Source organism: Theobroma cacao, chromosome 10 (genome assembly GCF_000208745.1).
Source record: "Theobroma cacao cultivar B97-61/B2 chromosome 10, Criollo_cocoa_genome_V2, whole genome shotgun sequence".
NCBI classification, from domain to species: Eukaryota; Viridiplantae; Streptophyta; class Magnoliopsida; order Malvales; family Malvaceae; genus Theobroma; species Theobroma cacao.
The window spans coordinates 9026508-9040919 of record NC_030859.1 but is presented as its reverse complement, the minus strand read 5'-3'; the positions used below and the strand labels follow the sequence as shown (position 1 = coordinate 9040919).

At 33.8% G+C, this 14412-nt stretch overlaps 1 protein-coding gene across 2 annotated transcripts; it reads right to left on the bottom strand.

Annotated features, from left to right (window-relative positions):
* LOC18586695 lies at nt 9103–13827 on the bottom strand. 2 transcript variants are annotated; one of them, XM_007010206.2, is made up of 4 exons: nt 12611–13827; nt 11078–12394; nt 9998–10109; nt 9103–9669 (listed from the first exon to the last, which is right to left on the bottom strand). In XM_007010206.2, exons 1-4 carry the CDS (start codon nt 13244–13246, stop codon nt 9380–9382), a joined length of 2355 nt encoding a protein of 784 aa, XP_007010268.2. In that variant the 5' UTR covers nt 13247–13827; the 3' UTR covers nt 9103–9379. The 2 variants fall into 2 exon arrangements, with proteins under 2 accessions (XP_007010268.2, XP_007010267.2); XM_007010205.2 differs by having other exon boundaries at nt 9103–9618.

The window sequence follows — 14412 nt, the reverse complement described above, 5'->3', positions numbered from 1 at the left end:
TAGAGGGGCACGGTAAATCCGGTTATATTTTATCTTGGTACGAGAGGCGTAGAGGGTATCTCCTAAGGTAACGTTAGAGTTCACTTCACGCTGAACCACCACGTCAAGGTGAAACTTAGCCAACGCCAAGGAACGGCTATGTTTTAAATGTAAAAAACTTGTTTTATGTGCATATGTTATTTTAACAGCCTTGGCGGACTCGGTTGGATGCTTTGGCCAAGATGTCACCGAGTATGAGTTTTGGCACAAGCTAAATTTTTAAGAGAATCATAAGCCTTATTGATTATTTTTGATGAAATGTAATTGATTTATATGGGTTGAAATGAGATTTGATGTTATGAATCATATTATACTGAGATGTTTTAAATTATCTCCATTTACTCGATTTTAGATATTATAGATGAAATTTGCTTACTCACTGGGTTTATAAAAACTCACCCCTTCTTTTTTACCTATTTCAGGCTCAGGATAGTCTGTAGACAGTCGATTTTGTCAAGGGTTGCTTTTGGATTTGCATCCTTAGAAATTGAAATTCTACAATCTTGTATGTTTTCGGTTATTTTGGGGTCCACATGTCATTGTAGAATATTTTGTATACCTGGCTGTGTGTGCCACTGTATGTATGAATTTATTTTGCTTTTACGCTGCAAAAATTATTTACGCAAAGTTCTATAAATATTGTTTTAGAAGAAAATGAAATATTTTATTTAATATTTTTATTTAGTTTGATTAGCCAAAATCTTATGTTAAATGGATGATTTAGATTACTAAAATTATTTTTTTGATAAGAAATGTATATTTTTCGATCGCATGTTGTATTTTCACCAAGTTTCAAAATTTTCGAGTAAAAATGACCAAAATTCCCTTATGTGGCAGAAATTACTTTTGTTTGTTTTTTATTTAAAAATAGTTTATATTCTCTTAAAACATGATATTTAGTAACTATTGCTCACAAGAGAGACGTAAAATTGATGCAAGAGCCTTGCGAGGTTTCGGTTAACATTTTGAGTAATGAATGTCTATTGAGACAGCGCGACGATTGTTACAGGCTCGAAAGGAGTACCAGGTCGTGACAATTCAGATTATAGAAGAAATACTAATTTCTTCTAGAAGAAAAGGAGAATATTTTTAAACAATTACAAATTCCCACCAAAAATATCCATAGACATGAACAAGAAAAAGATTCAAATTCAATAATGCTAAAAATATTAAAAAGGGATTTTCAAAAAAAAAAAAGGAAAAGAAAAGAAACTTTTCAAGGTCAACACACACCCTACAAAAGATTGATCTCAAATTTAGAAAATTAAATTTAAACATAATATTAGTTTTTTGAAGGATAAAAAAACTATTCCAACCTCTTTTTGTGCAGATCTTGAGACCAATATAATCGGATCAATAATCATCTTAGACTTGAGATTATATCAAGTGTCTATGAAATAAATTCTCATGTCACAATTGGGCTAGTGATCTTAGACTTGAGATCATGTGATTAACTTATATGTAAAGTGTTATACTTTGATGTTGCCTAAAGTGGTGCTAGCCAAGGATGTTAAAAAAGGATAGATATAGGGTTTAGCACGAAACATATGAAGGGAAGTCAAGGACCAATAGTGGATGGTCAAATTATGTTATTAATCCTCATACTCTATAAAAAATATGTATTTAGTCCTTGTATAATAATTTGTATAAAATGAATCCCTACATCTTTCAAATTTTTTAATGTCAGTCTAAATATTAACATTTTTAAAATTTCACCGTTAAGTGTACTAATGTGGTGTTTGATCAAGTTAACATGACATTGACCATGCAGACGTGACACTCATTGGATTGATAACAAGTTCTTATAAATGTCCTTCGAGAGGTCTAAAAGGAATTCTAGACTTGGATTTTGTTACAACAATTGCGGTGGTTGAGGAAGAGCTGTTTAAGAAGTGAGAAGGAATTGAAAGCTTTATTTGTGGATGCTTTGAGAGGAGAGGGAAAGAGAAGGCAATATGTCTAGGTCAAAAAAAGATACGACGTCTTACTACTCTGGTGATTTCTCTTAAAGCTTTTTAGATTGAAAATTTCATCTAATTGATGTGGGGAGTTTGGCCACATCAACAAAGTAATAAAAAGAGATAAATATTCAAAAAAATTAAAAAAAAGGTAAGCAATACAAGGAGAGAAACAATTTTGACTAGATTGTTTAGCATTGACTGTAAAAATTTTAGCTTTTTAAACTTCAATGTCAAGTGATTTTGTTTGTAAATGTCTGAGGGAAACAATATCTCGCACATGTTGGTGAATTTTTTTTTTTTTTAGATCACTTGGCTTTTGAGATTTCATGATGGAGTAAATTATTAGGAATAAAAATGAGGTCTACGTTTTTCGTTAGTTATAGATTTTAGATTAGCCAATTCAGAGTGAGTTTGATCATATGATTAACTAATTTTTTAAGAAGAAGAAGCTTCATTTTAATGATTTTATCTACTATTGAAGTAATGAAAACTTTCTTTTTATTTTGTATTATTTACTTTTGTTAGTGGTTCTTATTATGTTTTAAAAAGAACAAATTAAGGAATATTGTCATGTCAACACATAGTCAATGTCACGTCAATATGGTCAATATCATGTCAACATGTCAAATGTGTTGGTATATGCCCTTAAGCCAATTGGATTGGTCAAAAAATATATATTGTCATTTAATGCATATTTAATTGCATAATTATATGTGATAGAGGTTTTCTTTCATATTAGTGTAATAATAAGGATTTATTAAGTACTAATTGGATGAAGCCCATGCAACATAAAAGCTTAGCTAGAGAATTGTAAAGTTGTTACAATTATGAGATCCCTATGCATTAAAGCCACGTTCCTAAAATTGTTCTTGGTTATTGTATTGCCAAGATAGGGCATTGACAATGCTCAAAGAGTAATACATGTTAAGCCTCCTTACTTGGGAAGTAAGCAATCGATATCATAGATTGAAGTATATCGGATATTTGAGGATAATATGTAGGTGCTTGTTAAAGAACAAGTTCACTGAACATGACCTGCTATGAGAACTCCATTTGGTATTTCACTCAAATTTTTATGGAATCTATTCTCATGTGATAGTCGTGCAACTAGTCCTTAGACTTGAGACACCAGATCATTTTATATGGGGAATGACATACTTTGATTTCACCCTTATGGGTTTGAAGGTGACCAGATGCCTAAATAGGGTGTTTTTAGGTATGCCATGAAGCATGCAAAGGTCAATGAGTGGTCAATAGAGGATTCATCACCCCAAGTGATACAAAGGGATGTATCTCATTTGTTCTCAATTCTTGATTAACTTGTATAAAGTCTTTGACCAAAGCACGATGAATTTGAGAAAAGTTAGTTTCTTAAATTCATAAGGTTAGTCATGAATTATGAGAACTAAAATGGAATGTCATAAGTCGACACTGAGACATGCTTAATGACATATCCAGGATATTTGATAAAAGAACCATATTGCATTGAGAGGCTTATCACTGAAAGGGTTTATCAAATTCTTTAATTCACTCTCTAACATTTTGGTGGTCATGATGTATTGCTAGATGTCACTCATGATCTGTAAATATAAATCAATTATCAAATTGATATTTGATTAAGATTTATATTTATTGCCAACATGTTAGAAGCCTAATGGGTCACACACATTAAGTGACATGATTGGGATTAAATAAGGATAATTAATTAATTTGGACTTAATTGAAAAAGATCAAAATAAAGTGAAAAATTAATTACGTTCACAAAGACTTAATTAAATTAAAATACAACTGTTGTATTTAAGGTTACAAATTAGTTTGGCTATATAAATATGTTATGTTAGCAAACTAAAACTCTAAGCCTCCAACCACTTCTCAGCTATTTCATAAAATAAGAAAAGAAAAATAGTTTTCTTTGTCTAACAAAAATAAAATTCGGCAAGAATTTTGGTCTTTTTTTTTAGAAACAAAACTTGCTAGCACAAGTAAAATCTTACCTTTGAGAAGTTTTTATTCGGTCACTGTGTGAATTACTGTTAAAGGCCAAACACTTGGATGGCTAAAGATTTGGCAAATCCTAAAGGTGAAGAAGCAAAGATTTTGATTTAATTGGCTCTTGATTACGATATCTAGAGAAAGATATGTAACTCTTAAACTTATGAGTGTTCATAATTAATTTGAAAGTTACATGAAAAACACAAACATTGATCCTGTAGGATTCAACTGTTTCTCTGATTAAATGCTAGTTTATTTTTTCGCTGTGTTATATTTTTAATTTATTGATTATTTTCATATTTGAGCATGAGATCGAATCCCAGCAAAATGTTATATCAACACATTTAACATTAGAATTTGAATCATGTTAGTATTTGGACTTATATTAACAAATTTGTAAAGTACAGAGACTCAATTTACATAAATTATTGTACATGGACTATTTTTACATATTTTATAAAGTACAAGTACTAAAAGTATAATTTGACCATAGACAATTCATCACCTTAAGTGAAAATAAAGAGAATATCCCATTGTAACGTGATAAGTAATGACTCATCAAAGCCCTAAGTCTATGCAATTCAAGATGTTGACAAATGGTTTGTTCACAGTCTCAAGATGAGTTCAATTACTAGGATCATGTTCTAAAATGTAAAGACAAAATTATAGTAAACATTGCACCATACTCTAACTCTTGCTGGGATATTAATTACACTACAAAACTATGTACAAAAAGTTGAGCCAAACAAGTATGACTCTTTTTAACATTAAGGTAGTCATGAAGCATTACTAGATGTCAATTTTGACTTATAAATGTGAACTAATTAGTTTAGGAATTGATGATGAATCCAAAGGGTTTGGTTCATTTAATCCTAGCTCACCTTAGATTATATGCCAACATGTTAACAACCTACTAGGACACACACATTAAAAATGTCCATTAAGACTCTAAATAGTGGTTAAATTAAGTTGAACTTAATTAAAAGAAGTCAAGAACTAGCTTATCAAAAAAAAAAAAGTAAAGAACTTCAAAGACTTAATTGAAAGTTTAATTAGTCTTAAGGCAATTATACAATTAGCAAAATGGTTAAGCATAGTCCTGTAGGCTTTAGAACTAATTAATTGCCTATAAATATGAGGCTTATGCTATACTTTGATGGGTATGACCAGAACTACTAAACTACTAGAAATCATCCATAAAACCCTAAGAGGCTTGTGAGGAAAATTAGAACGAGTTCCTGTCCTTGAGAATAGGCCTAGCTATCTTTGAGCCATATGAGTCGTCGATCATCATTCTCAAACTATTAGGCATTTCTTTTCTTCTTTTGTTGACTAAGACTCATGTACTATTGTCTATTAATTAAGGTTTAAATAATGGTTGTTTGAAATCCTGTGGATTGGCTAAGGAGAAGAAACCTTGTGGATCGCACCTAATCCATTTTGCCACTGACTAATGAACTTTGGAGTTCTTGATTGTGTTTTGGTTTCTTTTGGTTAAAAAAAGTACTTATTGCCATTTCCCTAGCTAGCATTAAGCTTTACAAGTAAAAGCAACCCTACTCTCCATTAGAGCTATTCATAGTTGTCATTCATGTGGATCACCATTAGAGGTCATACACTTAGATAGCTTATGGTTTGTTACAACCCAGCTTGGTGCAAGAGGATTAAACTATGTCGAAACCTTGTAATTTCGACTCTAAGGATTTAGGACATGGTTGCCTTTATCCTCTAATTAAGACTAATCCATGATAAATCCAAAGTTTTATTTTGCTTAAGGGAGAAGTTTTAAATTTTCGTTGCATAATGTAATATGACTGACTTATCTAACTCAACATGCAACTTAGAGCCAAGTTTTTGCTACCAAGTACTAGATGCAACAACATAGTTATTGTTGACTTGTATGCAAGTGAGCTCACCGTCATATATCTTAATCTTAAATGTTTTTCCATCAATAATAACAGATGCATGGATTTTTAATTGCAACCATTTCCCTTATATATGTTGCAAGCCTAATCTTATCATTTTTAACCCTAATTATCTCTACCCTTTTTTTATTTACATAGTGAAAAGGACTTTCCCAAAGTGATCCACATTGTTAAACACCAAGTCCTCAAATCTTACTTTTCCAAACTCATCAAGTTCATCAAGTATTCTGATCGAAGTCATATTAATAGTCATACCCTTCCCTATCTATACTAGAACTTCCATAATTCCTTTCAATATCACTTTCAAGATGACATTCATCATTATGATCAAGCACCATTATATCCTCACCCTCAAGATTGTCAATACTAGCTAATTCACTATGTTCATCATAACTTTACATCCAAGTATTTGGTTGATTAATTGGTGTATAATCCCCTCTGTAAAGAGCAGGGTTTGAATCTCTTTCCCTCAATTATAAAAAAAAAAAAATTGATCGTAACTCTCAACCATCTAGTTAACATCATCACTAGTAAAATCATATTGTTCGTTCTCAGCACAGCCCATTTCAAATCGATTGCAATATAAACTTTTAGCCATTAGATTGTCATAATCAACTCTAACAATGTATGAACTACCAACACATACATCTACATTTGACTTGCTATAGTCCATTTTTTCATTTCCTCTCACACTACCATTCCCACCATCTTGCAAAGAGTCTAACTTATTAATAGTATCATTAACAAAACCAATTTCATAAGCTTGTGTTGAAGAATAACTGCCTTTTGAGGAAGACTTGAACATTGTTTCAAGAGGAATTGTAGCTGGATTTTCTTTGAACCTTCACACGTTTGGAACAAGTGAAGTACTTCAACATCATTTTTCAACTCTAAGAATTCTTTCGAGTTTGGATACCGCCCTTGAATTGCTATTGTCATTTCCATGCTAGTATTGGAATCATCTATAGTAGTTGCAACGTTTGTTAACTTGAAGGAGTACTTATCAAGATCAACATTTTCGATAACTTTTCGATTCGAGTTAAAAGTGGACCACCAAGTCATATAACTTTAAACTCGCCATCAACTGCTGTTTCAACAAAATTTTCTTGTTATAAAAGCATGTAAATTCTTTTGCAATGAAATGGTTCTCTTTGCAAAGTCAGAAAAAAAAAATCTTGCAAGTAGGGTTTAAAAAAATCCAAATTACATTTTATTAGAATTTCACTTACCAATGCAAATGAAACGGTTGTTTGATTTCTAATGCAAAATGACATCTTCAAAGCTTTTCTACTTTTCTCAGGCTTTTCCCTTCCGATGAACTACCAACCACCAAACCATTACAGTTGCTAATGTAACAAAGGTGATAACTTTCCTACAATACGTCTTGACTGACGTTGCTTAAACTGATTTAAGAAAGCCAGAAACTAAAAACAATCCTTGTTCATTGGAAGATGCACCGAGGGTTTGGTTATATATGAAGAAGAAAGAGTGTGAGATTAACACACCAAATTAGGCTGACCTCAAAGACTCTATTGCAAGAAACGAGCTTTTATGTTTTAGTTCATGGTAGTTTAGTAATTGAACCAACTCTGCGAAGGTCGTTTGTGATTTTGGGACAAGATGTTTATTTTCAAATCTAATAGATTTAAATTAAATTATGATAAAATTTTGAGACTCTTGATGGAATTTACTCATTGAATTTCATTAAGTTTCGTGGCTTTATACTTGTGACAAGCTTGTTGCTTTTAAGGGTTTGTAAGTGATGATTGGTGGGTACAATAAGTAAATAAATAGCAATGTGCTAACCCAACCTAAATTGCAATATATGAAATCAGGTCATGACCACAAAAAAAACATCCAAAGAAAAAAAGTCGACAACTTTAATTTGTAAGATCAATTTAAATTTGTTAAATAATATATAAAAAATTCAATTTAATTAACAATATAATTTGCCACCAATTCTTTTGCTAACCAAAGATGCTGATAAAAGAGTTGTCCATGAGCTAGACCGAGGTCCAATGGAGCCAACACCTTTGAAGACTTAAGCCTAAAATAGACATAATATTTTATTCATAGAATAATATAAAAAATATTTTAATATTTTATTTTAAATAAATATTATAATTGACAATGTATTATTTTTATATTAAGAAAGAAGTTGCCATCTTCTGTACCACGTACAGGCTTTTGACGTGGGAGTGGGATAACTTCAACTGAATTTAACAATAAAAGCAATAATCCAAAGTCAAACCAAAGCGTGAATCAAGCAAAACTTATTAATTGGCTCCTAACGTGGCTGGCATCATACCACAAGATTAAAAAAAATTTAAAAAGTGGAAATAGAGATAAAAATAATAATATTAATTAAAAATAAAAAACATCTTCAGAATCATCACACACAAGTGACTCACAAGCTTAAATCGAGGCCTAAACAAAATATTTTAAATTGAGATATTATTATATAAATCAAAAATATAAATTTAATTCGAATGAATTTAGATGGACGATCGAGATGCAAACTCATGCTGAGCTTTTACAGGTGTCAAGCAGACCCAATTCCATGAAGTATTATACGTCACACTTTGACTTCGAGTAACCTCAACAAACTGTGATAAGTGAAGGGCATTTTCAATATTTCATATCTTTTGACTTTGGGGGCCACAATGATCATGTTTAATCGCATGTTATTTAAAAACATTATTAGTGCAGAAGTTAGTGAACTATGTTTGCATACTAATTAAAAATGCTTATAAGAAAAATTAAATTCGTTACTCAAATTCGTTAAATACCCAAAATTATATAACTCAAATAATTTCAATAATTAATAATCATATAAAAAATTAATTTTATATTTATAAAGTTTTAAGAATTGATTAAAATGGCTAAAAGTTGTGTTTAAAATAAAAGGAAAAATATTTGTATCTTACAAATTACAAAATTTTTGAAACATTGGATTAATGTTATACATATGTATGTATATGTATAATCCAATTTGATTTGAGTTTAAAATAACATAAAAGTGTTACCAAAACCTAATCCAAATCATATATTAAAATCATTACTCAAATCTACCTAATAACCGAATATAAAATACCCGCACCCTACCCATGCCATGAATACTCTTATATCAAAACATTAACATCCCTACACACAAATGCACAATGCATCAAAGGTGTGGTAGCAGATAAAACATTTTAATATCTTGATCAAAGACTCAAAATTTCCTGTAATTCTTCCTTTCAGATTTCTCTACCAAATTACCTGGCAAAAAATTTTGGTGTGATGTTACAACAATACAGAATGTACATTCTATTTAAAGCTATACAATATTACAGTACCCTTTTCCAAAGTCGTCTTCCCTGTCCCTGGGCTTCAAAAACAGCTATGCAGCTTGTGATTTCCCAGGAAATAAATAACCCAGATTCCGGCAAACATCCCACTTAAGCTACGAGTACCAATATCTCATAAATCAAAAAAATGAGCAACGGCAACATCTGAAGATTCAGTAAATCGAGCAGCTTCAGCAATTCTAAGTGCCATCATGGCTTTGTAAGTTGCCAAATCCGCATTTTCCATTAGTAACTGTGTGCGTTGGCGTTTGAGGACAGCCAACTCAACAGATCTGCTTGCTGAGACTCTAGCTTCTTCAAGTTTAAGCATGGCGTTCTGTTCAGCCATGGAATCTCGTTCAGCTGCCAATGCTGCACAATTACAAATTATAGAAGTTTCAGCATTGTATCTGAAACGAGGTCCTACAGAAAACAATACAAAAGAAACATGAACACATACAAATAGACAAAATAGGAAGTGTTGAAATAGGAAACAAACCGAAACTAGGTCCTACCACAAACAAAGCTAAAGAGGGAACATACATCCATCAAATTTATTAGCACAACAGCAATTCTCATGAATAAACAAATCTATGTATTAATGCCACTGCCTGACCCATTACCTAATAGAAACGTGTAATTTATCACATAGACATCATCACAGGCATGCAGAAACATAATCATACATCAAAATCAGACTCAAAACCTCAAAAATTTAGCATGGCTACTATTATCAGAAAATTTAACATACCTTGCAACAAATATGGTTGCTTGCCTCTTCCATGGCTGGCCTGACGTTTAAATGACCTCCTTTTACGTAGAAAAGGCTTTGGAACTAGAGGAGCTTTCTTGACCTGATGACCCTGTTAGAATGGAACATTAATTTTGGTCAGATATCTACAAGAGTCAAGTATATTCCATGTTAGCAGTTGCTTGGATTGGTCTAGTTGTGCACAAAAACACCAGAAGGCAGAGCAAGGACTTCAATACGGCAGTGTAAATATTTGGAATTCAATACATTCCTTGGATGACAAAGGTATATAACATGATCACAATGTTTGATTTTTCAATATCATGGCACCTATGGCGCAGTGTAAACATAATCACATGATAGAAGAAAAGTTCCAAATTCTCAAAGAACTAATCTGATGAACAGACCATAAAAGAAAGTTAAAGGCAAGTACACTTGGGTGCCTTGTATTCATCCAACATGCAAGAAGGTTGATTCAAAATTGTAGGCCTCAGATTAATTAAACTTCAATTGAGGAAAAAATAGTTATGAAATTTCCTTCACACCCTGTTAATTTTGCTGCAAATTTTATATATATATAAATATATATATATATGAATGTGTCTTAACTCGAATCTAGTATTAAATCACTTTGGATGTGTAATTTACTGCAAGCAATCAATGCAACTGCTATAGCAAAAGATCACTTTTGACCTTGGAAATACAATTTCATGAACTCATTGCTTGACAAAATATGGAGGAATCAAACAATGTAAGGGGGAAAACCCTTCTGAAGGCGAATATCCTTCCATGTCTAAACTTCACTGGAAATTGTGAGGAACAAGTGCACTTGGAACAAGAGCTAGAAATTTCTTTATTTATCAAAAAAAAGTGGCGTACAATGATATTATAATACAACTAAGTGAGTGCTAATTTCCCAAATGAATCTACAATGAGACGTATTTCCATAAAGAAATTTTGCAGCAACATCCAATTCCATAAAGTGTGAAGAACTCCTACAAGGCAATCATACACCAGAAAAACAGAAAGGAAATATTGCAAAGATGAAATGATAAATTTAAGACATAATACTACTTTTACCTGGAAAACCCTAAGCAGTGCTGATCGTCTCTGCTTCCTTTTTCTCAACCAGTAAGTATGAACAGCTTCAACCAGTCCTCTAGTACCCAGATCAAGACAGAGATGAGCAGCAGCATTCTCATTAGAGTAATCATCTGGACTACAGAAATAGGCCTTCTCAAAAGCATCAACCATTAGCTCAAAACAATCCTCTGAAAGATGCTCACAATGACCATTTCCAGAAAAAAACTCATTATTGAACTTCTTTAACCATTCCTCATCTTCTGAGTCCATGTCATAATTTGCCGTCCTCTTTGTCAAGGCTCTAGATACCTCATCACCATCTAAAGAGATATAGAAATCTGGTCTGCAAAACGGCACACTGCGTCTATCCTCATACCCTGGAACTTCATGAACCCCAGGCACAGGGATGGCCTTAACAGTTGAAGCAGGCACATTGCGCTCAGAACATTCCTTGTAAAGATCCTTGAAAATAATCCAGTCCTGCCGATTTGGAAACTCAAGCTTCCAATTATCATCCCCAGTCCAAATTATAGCATGAGTGAAACGGTTGCAAGAACTAGGCCTCATAAATTTATCTGCCTTGCATGCAAACTTAGTTGAACTACCTTTTTTTACTACAAGAAGCCATTCTCGTGATGCAGAGAGCTCTAAAGTGACAATTGCTCCTTCTTCCCTGTAACATCTGTCAGCTTCAATGACCAATATGTTGGCAGAGCACTGTGATGAGTCTACATTTTGCATTAAATCCGATATGGAAGAGCCCACATCACTTACGTTTGCCACAGAACTATTGCGTACTGAACTCCTAAGCTTGTTTTTAGAAACTACAGAAGAAAATGGAATGCCATTTCTCCTACTACTGATCAAATCAGACATTAGAGCACCATTAGCCTTGTGTATACCAACAATAGAAGGATTTCTAGCTCTCCTTCTCCTCAGCGAACTCCTCCTCTTCTGAATACTGCGAGAACTCAGACCATTTCTACATTGAGCATTTCGACCTGTTAGTTTGGAAGCTCTAACAGATGGATGCAAAACAACTTTGCTCCCAAGATTATCAATCTCAACTGCAGCATTTCCACTCGTACTCTTGCAAACATCTACAACGGAAGTTACACATGGTTCATCTTCTTCACTGTCGCTCACTATTTCATCACTATTTACAGGAACTATTTGTATACGCTTCAATCTAAGAACCTTACTATAATGCATATACAGAAAATAACGGGGAACTGCAGAAAAATCCAAAGAAAACAACGGAATAGAGTCTTTGGCCCCAAAAAACTTGCATATTCCAGTTCTATTTCGAGGTCCCTGAAAGAAATTGTATAAAAGAACCCCATAAATAAAATGCTCATAACAGTACTAAAGGGGGCATTTTTAACATACTAGGTAATAAAAAAAGAAAGTTAACTTCGTTTTCCACATAACTAATTAATTCTCCTTCAAAATATATATACTATTACCACTTATAATTAAGGGAAAAAAAGTGCCAGTTTTTTGCATGGCAAAAGGAAAAAAGGTACTTACCCAGAAGAAATTAACACCATTTGAAGAGTAAACACTAGATATTGGCTGAGACATCAAAAAGGCAGCAAGCTCAGACAACCTTACTTCTGCCCTTTTCACATAACCCAAAACCAAAATCAAAAAATTGGAAAAACAGCCATTACAATCCCCATTTTCCACAACAAAAGAAAACATTTTAGGCTCTTCAACATCCTCGTTGGTGTTCCTATTCTCAATGGCCTGCCTTCTGGAAATCTTTTTCCCATAATTTCCCTGCTCCGAATTCCCTGAAAGATGTCCATTTTGAACCCCATTTCTCTTCCTTTTTCTAGTATACACAATCCCAAACATCTTATCTACACTCCCACTAGTGTTTAAGGCTCCAGCTTTCATTTTCCTGGATTGTTTCCTTGGATTCTCTTCGTTGCCTAATCTTTTGGGCCTCCCACTTACCTCAGCAGCAACACCGTTTACTTCACTCTTCGGGGCCTTTTTCATCAAGTTGTAGTTTTCATCACCTTCATTAGCAAGCCTCTTGGGCTTGGCCTCACCAGAATCCGGCCAGAGTCGCCGCCCAGAACGAAGAACCCGGGCTACCTCCGAGCTCTTCACCATCCTGAATACCCTTGTTGTCCGCCTCATCCCCACCGAAGGCATCGCCGTTAGGTTAATCTGCCTACACCTAACACCTCGCTCGATCTTTCCTAATACCAATTCCCTAACCCCCGAGTTGACTCAGTAAGTACGCTCCGAGTTGACTCAGTTTAGACACACCAACCACCTAGCTGACTCAGTCGAGACAACAAACCAGCCCCGAAAAGCCCCACTCAACAAACCACCCCGTGAACCCAAAGAAACGTGTCCAGAAACAGAATCGAGAAACGACCCTTCATTTAGGAAGCGGATCTAGACGGATAACTCAACGATATTTATACAAAAACCAAACCTACAATTCAGAATAACTCGGACAGTTCTGACTCAGCTATAGAAATGTTGTTGTTTCGTTTTTTTAAAGGAAAAAAAAAAGGAAACTAGTGTAGAAAATTACAACGTAGTAGTGAGAGTAAACAATAAGAGAAAAATAAGACAACGTCGTACAGAAAAAGATCGATCAACTCCAAAAATTAATACAACAAGGGAAAAAAAAAACCCACGGCCTCTGTTCTTTACCAAGAGAAAGAGGAAAAGAAGATGGGTCTCTCTCTACAACTAGAAATGAAGAGAGAGAGAGAGAGAGAGAGNGGTCGTCTCTCTACAACTAGAAATGAAGAGAGAGAGAGAGAGAGAGAGAGGAGCTCAGGGTAGAGAATAGAGAGACTGAGTTTCACGTGAATCCCGGCTTCGGAAGAGAAAGAAAGAGAGAGAAAGATGGAGGCTAGGGTTTATGATGATGTGATTAAAAACCACTGAAGAGGTAGAGCTAAAGACTAGAGAGAGAGAGAGAGAGACAGAGAGAGAAGGGGAAAAAGTAATTGGAAAATGGAAAACGAATTTGCCGAGTGATGAGAACCGTTGATTTTGGAAAATGGACGTTTTAGATTATTCGATGGCGCCAATGACCGGGGCCTTTTTCTTTACTTTTTGCTCTCTAGTTTTGTGTGTCTCTCTGTATGTTTGAAGAGAGAGCAGGGGATATTTTTCTTCCAAGGTTATGAAGTGACAAAACTAGCCTTTGATGTGATGGGTTGGGAAAAGGTTGGAGGCGATTTCTGATGGCGGCCTTGCAGAATTTGCGTGGAATGCTGGAGGCGCTAAGGCGGTTATAATTTGTTCTACAGTCTATTAGGAGCTAATACAGAGAGGCGGTAAACCGATAAACAATA